This window comes from Trichechus manatus, unplaced genomic scaffold (assembly GCF_000243295.1).
Source record: "Trichechus manatus latirostris isolate Lorelei unplaced genomic scaffold, TriManLat1.0 scaffold00019, whole genome shotgun sequence".
In the NCBI taxonomy this organism is placed as follows: domain Eukaryota; kingdom Metazoa; phylum Chordata; class Mammalia; order Sirenia; family Trichechidae; genus Trichechus; species Trichechus manatus.
In genome coordinates this window covers 14,280,917-14,294,392 of record NW_004443955.1, presented here as the reverse complement: position 1 = coordinate 14,294,392, position 13,476 = coordinate 14,280,917, and the positions used below count along the sequence as shown (strand labels likewise).

Here is a 13,476-nt window from a genome sequence, read left to right as displayed (position 1 = left end):
CCTATCCTATCCAGAGCAAAGAAGAAGGAAGAAGACAAAGACACAAGGAAAATATTAAAGGACTAATGGGCCACATGAACCACAGCCTCTACCAGACTGAGCCCAGAACTAGGTGGTGCCCGGCTACCACCCATCCCTCTCTCTGACAGGGATCACAATAGGGAGTCCTGGACAGAGTGAGAGAAAAATGTAGACCAAAATTCAAATTCACAAAAAAGACGAGACTTACTGGTCTGATAGACACTGGAGGAACCCCCAAGACTATGGCCCCCGGACACCGTTCTAACTCAGAACTGAAGCCACTCCCGAAGTTCACCTTTCAGTGAAAGATTAGACAAGGCCTATAAAACAAACAATAACACATGTGAGGAACGTGCTTCTTAGATCAATCAAGTATACGAGACCAAATGGGCAACACCTGCCCAAAAGCAAAGAGAGAAGGCAGGAAGGGACAGGAAATCTAGACAACTAATGCAAACAGGGGATCTGGCATGGAAAGGGGGAGCGTGCTGACACACTGCGGTGATTTCAACCAAAGTCATGAAACAATTTGTGTATAAATTTTTGAATGAGAAACTAATATACTCTGTAAACTTTCACCTAAAACACAATAAAATTAAAAAAAAAAAGAAAAAGAAAATCCTATGAAGCAGTCACAACCAACAACAAAATCAACAAATTCAGCCATCGAAAATCCTACGGATGTGGGGATATTGGAATCCTTATCCATTGCTGGTAGGAATGCAGAATGGGACAGCTGTTGTGAAAAACATTGCGGTGGTTTCTCAAAAAAGTAAAAATAGAACTACCATAGGACCCAGCAATTCCACCCCCAGGTACGTACCCAAAAGACTTGAAAGCAGAGACTCAAACAGATGTGTACAGCTATGTTCATTGCAGCACTATTCACAATAGCCGAAAGATGGAAACCACCTAAACGCCCATCAACGGATGAACGGACAAACAAAATGTACACACATACAATAGGATACTACTCAGCTAGTTAGTAGGAAGAATGAAGTCTTGATACATACTACAGTATGGATGGGGCTGGAAGACATGCTGAGTGAAATAAGTCAATCACAAAAAGACAAATATTGTATGACCTCATTTATATAGAAAGGCAAGAAAAGGCAAATGTAGAGAGAACAAAGTTTATTAGTGGTTACCATGGGGTGGGGGAAGAGGGAAAGAGGGGGACTAGTGGTGATGGAAATATCGCTTTAAGGGTAGGGTTGCACGGCCGATTATTGTAATTGCTGTCAATAAATTGTACACCTGTAAAAAGTTAAATTGACCAAAAACAAAATAAAACAAACAACTCAATTGGCCATTGGAAAAAAAAAGATTACAGCCTTGGGAACCCTATGGGGTAGTTCTACTGTCCTATAGGGTCGCTATAGGGTCGGAATCCACTAGAAGGCAAAGGGTGGGTTATCCGTCTCTGGGGATCTATCAGTAACCAAGATAGAAAATAATTCTTAACACTGGGGAAATGTTTACTCATTTTCACTAGTGACTTTATTAACGAGATTTTAAAAATACAACTGCATGTACCGGAACACATAATTTGGAATGTGTGCTGCTGAAGCGAGCGCAGCAACACACGATTCCGATTCACTCTCCAAAGTCAGTAGGTAAGTACTTATGGAAGCAGTGCTGGAGCGGAGGAGGAGAGGGGGCGGGGACGAAGCCGCCAGCCACAGTCAGAGATGGACACGGGAGCGTGAGTCACAGCGGAGCATTCATCGGTCAGCCCAGGCGAAACATCTGCCTGATGGGCACCATAAAAGGAAAGGCAGGAGGAAGGTGATGCTCGGAAAAGATACCCTTTAAAGAAAAACAGAAATCTCGCGCGAGCTGCCTGAGAAAACACTCAGGCGGTCCACCTCCAAGACCTGGCAAAAGAAAAGGCTCCTGTGGTTCCAGTTTAGCTACATAAATGTACAAAACCAAAGTCTTGTTACTTTCTGAAGTAGATAGGTTTGGGCACGATGTTCACATTTTAATGAGGAAACAAACAAAGCAACGTAATTAAATGAAACTCATGCTGTTTAAACACGCAATGCCAGAGAAGATGTCATGGTGAAAAATCAAGATTGTAAGAAGCAGCAAAGTTTAAAACAACTCCAATAACACAAGAGTAACTTTACAGGCCAGCCTGGAACATTAACTCTTAAATTCCTGTTGGGTATTCAGCATAGACGCGTACAAGGCTCGCCATCTGCTGGCAAGCTTTGGTACTGCTAGTTGGGTATGCGCTCTTAATGGAGGCTCTGGATTCTGGCAGAGGATAATTTTTTTGTAGCAACACCGCTCAACATTTAGTACTAATCACATTAGTCAGACCTCAAAAGATGCAACAAATATCAGCTCTTGGACCTCTAATTTGTACATTTTCTGCTTTAAAATACACCACGTTGTTGTTGTGTGCTTCGTGTCAGCTCCAACTTACAGTGACCCTGCACGACAGGGGAAAACTGCCTTGTGGGGTTCCCAAGGCTGTACTCCTTAAGGAAGCAGACTGCCACATCTTTCTCCTGCAGAGAGATTGTTCCAACCTTCGACCTTTTGGTTAGCAGCCAAGGGCTTTAACCACTGCACCACCAGGTCTCCTTCAAAATACACCACAGAATTTTTAACTCTTTCAGGAAGAGATTCTGGACTTGCAGACCCTCCCAGTCATTACTCTTCTTCCTCCCCAGTATATAAATGGAGTCCTACAGTATGAATTCTTCCGGGTCTGGCTTCTTTCACTAAACATTGTCTGTGACAGTCATCCGTATGTTAAGCATAGGAGCAGTGTGATCATTTACTTTGTATCAATAGCTCACAATTTTATCTATTCTACTTTTCACGAACATTTGGGTTGTTTCTAGTTCTTAGTTAATACAAATAATGTTGCTTTGAACATTCTTGGATGTGTCTTTTGGTGAACATATGTATGTATTTCTGTTGGCTGTATATTTAGGAGTGATACTGCTGGGTCATAGGGCATGCAAATGTTGAAATTTAGTTTTCTAAAGTAGTTATAGTTGAGTCCCCAGGTGGAGCAAGTGGTTGATGTTCAACTGTTAGCCAAGAGGTTGGCAGTTCACTGGAAGGCAACTAACGACAACATCCCTTAGGTTATTATTCTTTATGAGAAAAAGCAATACCATCAATTGTGCCTCTACTACTTAATACCAACCCTTTGAAGACAGGCTTGATAAACATTGCCCAAGAACCAATTATATCATCCTGAATGTTTCTGGGAAGAGGTTGCATCCCACATGTACAGAACTTGGCCAGAGTGCTGCTTTAAGATCACAGGCTGGTCCTACATTATTATTGGAGGCAGTGAAGTATCTGCCAAGACAGAGCTGTTTCCCATTTAAAACTCCTGCCTGACTTCTAAACATTCACAATGTTAAACAACATTTTTTAAAGCAAAACCACACCCTTCAGGGAAATCAGGATCACCTTTCTTTGGTAATCACATTACTAGTCAAGTATTTTCTTAGAACAGCTGCCAGCATCTGTGGCTTACTTCTCAAAGAATGAAAATAGCTGTAATTTATGGTGTCCTCACTATATTCAAGGCACTGTGCTAAGTACATAACATATGTATTTCATCTGTGCTTCACAATAACCCTTTGACAGCGTCCCTGTTTTACAGAAGAGGAAACTGAGGTTCAGAGAAGTTGAGAACTTCCCAAATTCACAAAGGGAAGTAGAGCTGGCCCTAATCCAGGTCAATTAGCTCTAAAGCTGCCCTCCCCCTGCAGGCACCCTGCTGCCCTGCCCAGTACTGCTCATTTACTACGGGCAGTGGGTCCTGAGCTGCTTGGTGGGCTCCCAGGGACTTGGACCAAAATGGCTTCCTTGCATCTCATTCTTGTCAGGATGAATAAATCACTTCTGCAAGCAACCTCAGTTATTTCTTCCTTTATGACAAAAAAAAAAAAAAAAGGTTGACAGTTTGAACCCACCCAGAGGCACCTCAGAAGACAGGCCTGGAGATCTGCTTCCAAAAGATCACAGCCTTAAAAACTCTGTGAAACAGTGCTACGCTGTACACATGGGGTCACCATAAGTCGGAATCAACTGGACAGCAACAACAAAAGTAGTTATACCAAATATATTCCCAACAGCAGCATGTCAGAGAGCATACGAGAGCACAGCATCCTTGCCATCACTTCATATCATCAGTCTTTCAATAACTTTTAGCCATTCTAGTGGGAATGTAGTAGTATCTTATGATTTTGATTTCTCTGATGACTGATGAGATGGAACAGCTTTTTACACATTTGTTGGCCATATGGGTATCCTTTACTGGGAAAAGTCTCTTGCCCCTTTTCCCATTCAGTTGATTCTCTTTGTCTTATTGACGTATCAGAGTTCTTTATAGATGCCTGATACGAAAACTTTGTCAGTTATATGTATTACAAATATCTTCTCCCTTTCTGTGCTTGCCTGTGGTATAAAATATGTGATGATCTAAATACATGACACCAATAGCACTGAGCAGTGGAAGATAAAGAGAGCTAACGTGATCGGAGGTCCTTGCATTGTCCAGGAAGTGGTTAAGAGGTCACTTAGAATCTAATAAGGCAGGGATGTAAATGACAAAACTCTATGGTAATCACGAAAAGAAAAATAAAAGAATGTATAACTTACAAGTTATAGATGGGAAAATGGAATGATAAAAATATTTGATTAATCTGACAGAAGGCAAGAAAAGAGAAAGAATAGGCATAAAATTGGTAGGGCAAACAGAAAATAAAGAGTAAGACAGATTTACAACCAAACATATCAGTAATTACAAAAAAAAATATAAAGACTGAAAATAAAGGGATGGAAAATATAGAAAAATTTGAACTAAAAGAGAGCTAGGGCTTTAATTTTAATATCAGGTAAAATAGATACAGATATAAGAGACAAAGAAGAACAATGTATACGTCAATAAAACAACAGATGAAGAAGATATGCTGCTGATGGATTTTCCTCCCCCCGACAAAATAGCCTCAGAATATATAAAGCAATATATAAAGCAAAGAACCATGGGGAGACATAGTTAAATCATTAATTGTAGCTGGAGATTTAAACACACTCATCTTAAAAACTAATATATCAAATTGGCAAAAAATAAGCAAAACTATAGATTTGAATACAGAATTAATAAGGTCAACTCAATACAGGTTTATTCAAACCTTACACTCAACAAATAAAAAATGTATTTTCTTTTGTAGCATACTTGCAACATGCACAAAAATTTGTGACTAGGCCACAAAGGAACCTTTAATAAATTTCAACATCATACAAATAGTTTCTGTTCATAATGCGATAAAATTTGCATATCAATGAAAACAAAATATCTTGAAAAATCCCATATATCTGGAAGTTAACAAACATATCACTGAATAACCTTTGGGCTAAAGAACAATGAACTTGATATCAGTGATAATGCTTCATGTTAAAACTTGTGGGGTACAGTTAAAGCAAGGAGCCCTGGTGGCATGGTGGTTAAGTTCTTGGCTGCTAACTCAAGGGTCAGTGGTTCCAACCCACTCAGACCTGGAGATCTGCTCCCATAAAGATTACAGCCTAGGAAACTCTATGGGGCAGTTCTACTCTGTTCTATAGGTTCGCTATGAGTTGGAAGTGACTAGACAGCACACAATAATAGGTAAAGTAGGACTTAGAGGGAAGTATTGAAGAATATCTTTGAGACATTTGGGTGGGAAAGACTTTCTAGATAAATCCATAAAGCATAAAGTGAAAATTAATGAATTTGACTCTAACAAAACTAAGAATTTCTATGCAATGAAGAACATCATAGACAAAACTAATAAGTGGGCAATGAATATAAGAATATATTTGCAACATCAGTAACATTAAATACAAAAATCTTGATTATCTATAAGGAAAGTTCAGGGAACCCCAAAACAAAAATGAGAATGAATACAAACAAGAGTTTCAGAGAGGTACTCAAACTCACTAATAAGAGAAATGTAAATAATATGTAAAAATAATTAGATAGTGAGAATGGTTGCCCAACTAGAAGAATATAATCAATGTCACTGAATTATACATGTAGAAATTGTCATACTGCTGTATGTCTTGTTGTGTCTGTTTTCACCACAGTAAATAATAACAATAATTAGATAGCACCTTCCACCACCCATCTGTCATACTCTGGTAGTTTGTGTGTTGCTATGATGCTGGAAGCTATGCCACCAATATTTCAAATACCATCAAGTTCACCCATTGTAGACAGGTTTCAGGGGAGCTTCCAGACTAAAACAGATGAGGAAGAAAGGCTGGCGATCTACTTCCAAAAATAGCCAATGAAAACCTTATGGATCACAACAGAACACTGACTGACTCACTTGCTTTGGACACAAGTCCCAAAATCACCACTAATCAGGGGTGATTAGTCTCTAGAGGAAGACATCACGTTTGATGAAGTGGAGGGCCACCGAGGGTGAGGAAGACCCTTGATAAGGTGGACGGGTACACAGCCACAATGATGGTCTTGAACCTGCCAGTGATTGTGAGGAAGACACAGGACTGGGCAACCTTTGGTTCTGTCGTACGTAAGGTCGCCATGAGTCGGAGTTGACTTGATGGCAGCTATACGACAACAACCACCACCACCTGTGTAGATAGCACATTATGCCTAAAAGGTTGGCAATGAGTAGAAAGACTGACAATGCCAAACATTGCTGGGGATATGAGAAAACAGAAACGCACTTGCCCTGCTAGTGGAGGTGCAGACTAGACTAGTGTAGCAATCGGCCAGTGCCTGGTGACCCTACAGTGCGTACATACCCCATGACCAAGCAATCCCACTCCTGGAGTATAAACCTCTGAAAAAAATCTCACCCAGCTACATAAGTGGACCTGCACAAGGATGTTCACGGCAGTGCTGCTGTGATACAGAGAGTCAGAGACAACGTGAATGGCCACTGCGAGGAGAACAGAGAAGCAAAACGTGGCAAGTGCATTCTATGGAGCGCTACAAAGCAGCCAGCAGCAAGAAACTTGGGGTTAAAGACAGTGCTGAATGGGAAAAAGTGAGGAACAGAATTAGACACACGCTACAAATGTATGCAAATGCAAGACACATAAATATATAAAGCAATACTGTTATTCAGTGGAGCCCTGGTGGCATAGCGGTCAAGAGCTCGGCTGCTAACCAAAAGACCAGCGGTTTGAATCCACCAGCCGCTCCTTGGAATCTCTATGGGGCAGTTCTACTCCGTCCTATAGGGTTGCTATGAATTGGAATCGACTTGACAGCACCCAGCAACAATAACAATCTGTTATTGAGAGACACATATTCAAAGGCATAAACCAAAGTCATTAAAATAGATACGTATGATGTCTGGGGGGAGAATAAGAACGAAGACGAGAGACAAAGGGCAGAAACTAAATAATGCATACAGGAAGTCTTCCATGGACTGACAAACTCTCTACACTGATGTCTAAGAGACCTCAAGTAAAATAAATTAACAAGGTGGGAATTATGATCGGACATTTACAGAAAATCTTTACCAGCATCAGTCCTTCCCAGTTTCCATGCATATGGAAGCATCAGGTGTGCTCCCTCAGGGCTGTGGTAGGCTGAATACCCAAAAAAACCCCAAACCAGTCGCTATCGAGCTGATTCAGACTCATGGCGACCCCATGTGTGTCAGAGTAGAACTGTGCTCCAGAGGTTTTCAGCGGCTGTGATCGTTCAGAAGTAGCTCATCATGCCTTTCTTTCGAGGCACCTTTGGGTAGATTCAAACTGCCAACCATACGGTTAATAACCAAGTGCTTATGATGCCCAAATATGTCCAGGTCCTAACTCCTAGAACCTGTGGATTTGCCTTATATGGCAAAAGGGACTTTGCAGATGTGATTAAGGGTCTTGAGATGGGGAAATTAACCTGGATTATCCAGGTGAGCCTAAATGTAATCACAAGCACCCTCATAAGAGGGAAGCAGACGGAGATTTTACTACAGAAGAGGAGAGGGCAATGCAATGACAGAAGTAGAGACTGAAGCGGTGCTGCCACAAGCCAAGGAATGCTGGCAGGCACCAGATGCTGGAAGAGGCGAGGAATTCTCCCTGGAGCCTCCAGAAGAAACCGGTCCTGACGACACCTTGGTTTTAGTCCCACAAGACTCATTTCGGATTTCTGGCCTCCAGAAGCATAAGAGAATGAATTTCTGTTGTTGTAAGCCACTAAGTTTGTGGTGATTTGTTACAGCAGCAATAGGAGATAAATACAGGGCCCTTCCCTAACACCTTTCTCAGAGTGATTCCACTGTGTCTCTGAGACCTCCTCCTGGGAATCAACCTACGCATGCAGGCTGGTTAAGGAGGTAAACGGAATTTGTTCGGTTTTGGCTAAGGGCAGCCTTTAGGTCTACTGCGGATTCTGTCTCGTCTAGAATAGTCCATGCTCCCACCCCTCCCCCAACACATACAGTAAACCCATCCTTCCAAAGAGCATGGACATGGCCCTGCTAATGGTACTGTCACCCCAATACTCTGGGGAACTGGCTTAGGGTTGGCCTTTAGAGGCATAACCACCTAAGACCCGTGTCCTCCTCCCTGCATGCTTCAAGCATTTACATCTCTTCCCAAACAAAAAAAAAAAGCCAAACCCATTGCCGTCTAGTCGATTCTGACTCACAGTGACCCTATAGGACAGAGTAGAACTGCCCTAGAGAGTTTCCAAGGAGCGCCTCGTGGATTTGAATTCCTGACCTTCTGGTTAGTAGCTGTAGCTCTTAACCACTACACCACCAGGGTTTCCATATCCCTTCCAGCTGGGTTTATTTGGTGTATGTAGAGTGGGGAGAGAAACAAAGAAAACCCCTCTCATCACTGTGGATTTGGAGGTGTTGAAGATCTTTTCCTTTGAGGCTCTCATCATCAAATCAATCTATTGAAGCATTTTAGACTGGAGCAGTAGGGGGATAAAAGAAGGGAGGAAAAAGAGAAGGGCATGGGTGGGGGTGCTGAGCAGGCAGAAAGAAAGTCTAGAGAATGAGATGAGAGTGCCAGGACCCGGAGAACACTGCACATTTAGTGACAAGCATCCCTCATGTATGGCTTGGTTCAGCTGCTCTGACATGACTGTGCTCCTCTCTGACTTCTGGACAACAGCCATGGGCTGGAAAGGACCCCACAGAGAAGGTCCTCTCGCCTGAAGACAGAGTCTACTGGCAGAGAACCTCCAGCCATCCCGTACGCAAAGTCCTAAACTCGACACTTACCGTGCCCATGACAGTTTGAGCTGCGCCTGGATTTCAATCCATTCCTCCTTTATGATCCTTCCACACTGCAGCAGCTCCTTTGTGAGTCTCTCTGCTTTGGCCAGATTCTCTGAAGCTTCCTTAAACCTGAGCTGTGTTCAGGAAAGCTCACACTGGCTTCCAGATCCCGAAAGCCCCGTCCCTAGACTTTCTCGGCTCACCCTTCCTAAGTCACTAATCAACTTTTTTTATTAGGCCTTGGGAATGAAATCGAAGGTTATAAAGATGAGCGATAAAAGGATACTTTTGAAGTGAGATTAAGGCTCTCCCCATGGTGTGAAAAAGCTCAACCGAACACTTGAAAACATCTGTATTGTCATTATAGGGAGGCTCAATGGAGTTGGTGAGAATTTCTTGGGCTTTTTCTACATGTTGTTTTGCTTGCAACGACAGCCCTGTGAACAAAGAAAAAGAGGCCTCAGTTTCTCTTTCACGTCAGCTGGCTAGGAATATAGTTGTTTATGGACAGGAGTCTAGTGAAACCCCTTCCGGCGTCATCCCGCGGGGTGTGGAGATGTATCTTAGCGGCACATCCGGCGTCTCCACGTGAGGCAGGTGCAGCAACAAGATGATAATCAGTTTACCTAAAAATATCATCACGACTTAAGAAACAAAGACATGTTTTACAATGAGTACTCAAGATTCATTTTCCAAAAATGGTCCTTTGAGACATAAAATCAACAGAACAGGCTGGAACTGAACAGCTTCGAAACCTCACCAGTGTCAGACATACAATATGTTATAATTGTAAAAAACAAAACAAATAGAATACAAGGACTATAGCATTCTGAGCAGAAAAGAAAATACTCATGAATTTTAATGCTGGCTTTGTGACAGCAATCTTAATGAAATGGTAAAAAGGTTTAATCTTCTGTTCACCCATCTAAAATCATAGCTTTACAGGGCTATTTTAATGTGATAATACGAACATCATGATACCTACAAAAAAGTACAAACACAATTCCCAGGAGGTAACACACTAATGTGTGACAATCTTATTCCTGTGTGGTAAAAGACTAAGCACGAAACAAACCAGAGCAAAAAATTACTACTCAGAACGGGGAATTAAGGCGTCCCAGCGTTCTGTCAGTGGAGGTTTTCATGTTGCTATGATGCTAAATAGCTTTCAGCAGAGCTTCCAGACTAGGACAGACTAGGAAGAAAGGCCTGATGATCTACTTCTGAAAATCAGCCAATGAAAGCCCAATGGATCACAATGGTCTGATCTGCCACCCTGGGGATGGTGCCGGACTGAGCAGTATTTCATTCCATTGTGCAAGGGGTTGCTGTGAGTCAGGGGCCGACTCAATAGCAGCTAAGAACAAGTGTTCTTCCACAGGCTTGTTGATTTGTGGTAAGAGTGACGCTGGGCATCACTGGCTTTGTTTCAGGGCTTTTCACTGCCCCACATGCCCACCCTCCTTCCCATTAACATCCCCTTCCTCATACCCTTACACCCATGTTCATACTCCTAGTCTCATGTTCTTAATTACCAGGAATTGTATCTCCAATCTCTAAAAAAGCTGCCAAAATATGAAATTAATTCTGCTCCTATGTCAATACAACCAGAAGAATATGTCTTCAATGAAGAAAACCAAGTATAGGCTATTTGTGTGAGAACTTTTACAAAATTTCATTTGTCTTATTATTTTTTTTATAGTCACATATCAAAGCAACCTACCAGACGTTTACTAGTGCCAATTATGCGTGCAACATTACAAAAGGCATGGTGGACTGTATTTTTGACTGTGACCCATGCCCTCAAGGAACTTGGACTCAACCTACAGCATCATGTAAGGTTTAAGAACACCAGCTCTGAAGGCAAACGGCCCAGACTGAATTCCCTGCTCCATCCCTTAGATGAAATATTGGCCTCAGCTTCTTCAGCTGTAAGTGGGGACAATCATATTACCCACCTCACAGAATGGTGGGGAAGATGAAATGAGATTATGTGTGAAAAAGTTAGCAAGGTGCCTGGCACTCCATAAGATCTTAGTAAATATTAGACTTTTTAAAACTTTAAATTGAGAAATAAGAATTGACATACAGAAAGGCAGCAGGCTACGGACAAAAGTCGTCACTTGAAATCCCAGATGCCAGGACACTGGTACTAGCATTGGCAATCCTAGGCCTGGGTCTTAACATCAGCTATTTATTAACAGTGTGATCTGGGGTGAGTTGTTTCAACTCAAAGTCAGTGTTCCCTCTGATTTTGAACGGGGGGATGGAGTTGGAAGTATATGAACTCCAAGGTCCCCTCTGGCTCTAACAGCCTTTGATTCTAACAAGTAGGATCAGTCTATAATCAGACTCGGCCAAATTTTGGGTGGCAATTCTATTCTTGGCATTGTTGCATATTTTATATCTATTATCTTATTTATTCAGTGGAACAATCCTGGAGAGTTAGTCCCACCATCATCATTCTCATCAATTTTCAGTTGAAGAAACTGAGTACAGAGAGGCAGCCTCTTGTCCTGGGCTGCACAGTTAGTGAGTAAGAAGATATGGTATCCTGGTTGTCTGCTGATTCTACTTCCCCATATTCACTCTCCCTTCTGTTTTCCTTTAGGGACATCACAAGGATTTGGCTGAGGCCAGCCTCTCCCCTAGGATCCAGTGGAGTCCAAAGGCAGGTCTAGCCAATCAGACCTTGGCATATAACCCAAGTAGGTCCCATTAGAACCCCCTGATCCTGGGGTTTCTGTTGAGGGGACATTCTTTTTCTCTCGGGAATGCTGTGGAGGTAAGCCTAAAGCTGTTGGCAGCCTCTCTGCTGCCATGTGGGCAAAGCCTGCCTAAGAATGGAACCAATACAGAGAAAAACAGCCAAGAGGTGAGAAAAGAGAGACACTGGATCCCGATCACATTGTTTAAACACCCGGATTTGGTTAAGTCTAAAGCAAGTTATACCCTTGGACTCTTTAGCTGTATGAGTCAGTGAATTCCCTTTTTGTTTATGCCTTTTATTTGTCTGGTCACCTGTAGTTAAGGGAGTCTTGATCAACACAAATATGAACGGACCCCATTCTAGGCGCCTACAGCATTCCCTGGGCTCTTCCCACAATGCCTTCAGAGCTAACAGATTAATTCTCTCCTAAGAACCCTGCTTTTAAGATTATAAAAAGCAAAACTCAGAAGGGATAAAATCTCTTTCCTTTTTTCCTTCTGAATATTTACATATTACATACCCTATTGACTATTTCTGAAAGGAAATGATTTCTCGATGTTTAGAGAGGAGAAAATCCAAGAAAACTTGATCCTTTAATTAAGTGTGAATGAAATTTTGGGAAAAGATCAGAAAACAAATGACTGACCCTCCACCCTCTCCGTCTGAGACAAGTTCACCTTTCAGCTGGAGGTAGCCTTGAGCCAGATTAACATATGCTTCTGCTAGTTTCCAATGCGAGTCGCCATAGCAAATTCTTGTCAGCGCTACACAACGCACGAGCTCCTGGATAGCCTGTTTGTACTGTTAGGATGAAAGCATGAGGTTAACACTAAAATAACTTATTAAGAGTCATAAATCATAAAATCAAATTGTACTTTCATCCATGCCATAAATATTTATAGAGTGTCTACTATGTGCTAGGCCTGGTTCTAAGCATTTGGGAAACATCAGAAGACAAAAAAGACTAAGATCAGTATCGCTGCCATCAGAAAAGTTATATGCTGGTTGGGTGAAATCTACAATACACAAAAAAATCAGTAAATTCTAGAGTACATTTGGAGCCCTGGTGGTGTAGTGGTTAAGAGCCACAACTGGTAGCCAAAAGGTTGGCAGTTCGAATCCACCAGCTGCTCCTTGGAAACCCTATGGGGCAGTTCTACTCTGTCCTGTAGGGTTGCTATGAGTCGGAATTGACTCGATAGCAATGGGTTTGGTTTAATGGGTTTAGAGTGCATTTAGAGGAGTCCCTGGGTGGTGCAAAAACAGTTAAGCACTCAGCTACTAACTGAAAGGTTGAAGGTTTGAATCCATCCAGAGGCACCTTTGAAGAAAGGCCTGATGATCTACTTTTGAAGGATCACACTAAAAATCTTATGGAGCACAGTTCTACTCTGACACACAGAGTAGAACACAAGGAGTTGACTCAATGGCAACTGGTTTGGTTTTGGTTTGGTATCGCGCACTTAAAGGTGAAAAATGTAATGGAATGAAGAAGAAAACACAAAAAGCAGA

General features: G+C 42.0%; 1 protein-coding gene across 1 annotated transcript in view; it reads right to left on the bottom strand.

Moving 5' to 3' along the window:
- TTC23 (tetratricopeptide repeat domain 23) overlaps positions 1 to 13,476 on the bottom strand; it is a 109,426-nt gene that overhangs the window by 91,334 nt on the left and 4,616 nt on the right. The window contains exons 2-4 of the mRNA XM_023727808.1: positions 12,642 to 12,765; positions 9,541 to 9,691; positions 9,258 to 9,383 (exon numbers count right to left, since the gene is read on the bottom strand). Coding sequence (XP_023583576.1) covers positions 9,258 to 9,383; positions 9,541 to 9,691; positions 12,642 to 12,765 — 401 coding nt within the window. The remainder of the gene's footprint in view (positions 1 to 9,257; positions 9,384 to 9,540; positions 9,692 to 12,641; positions 12,766 to 13,476) is intronic.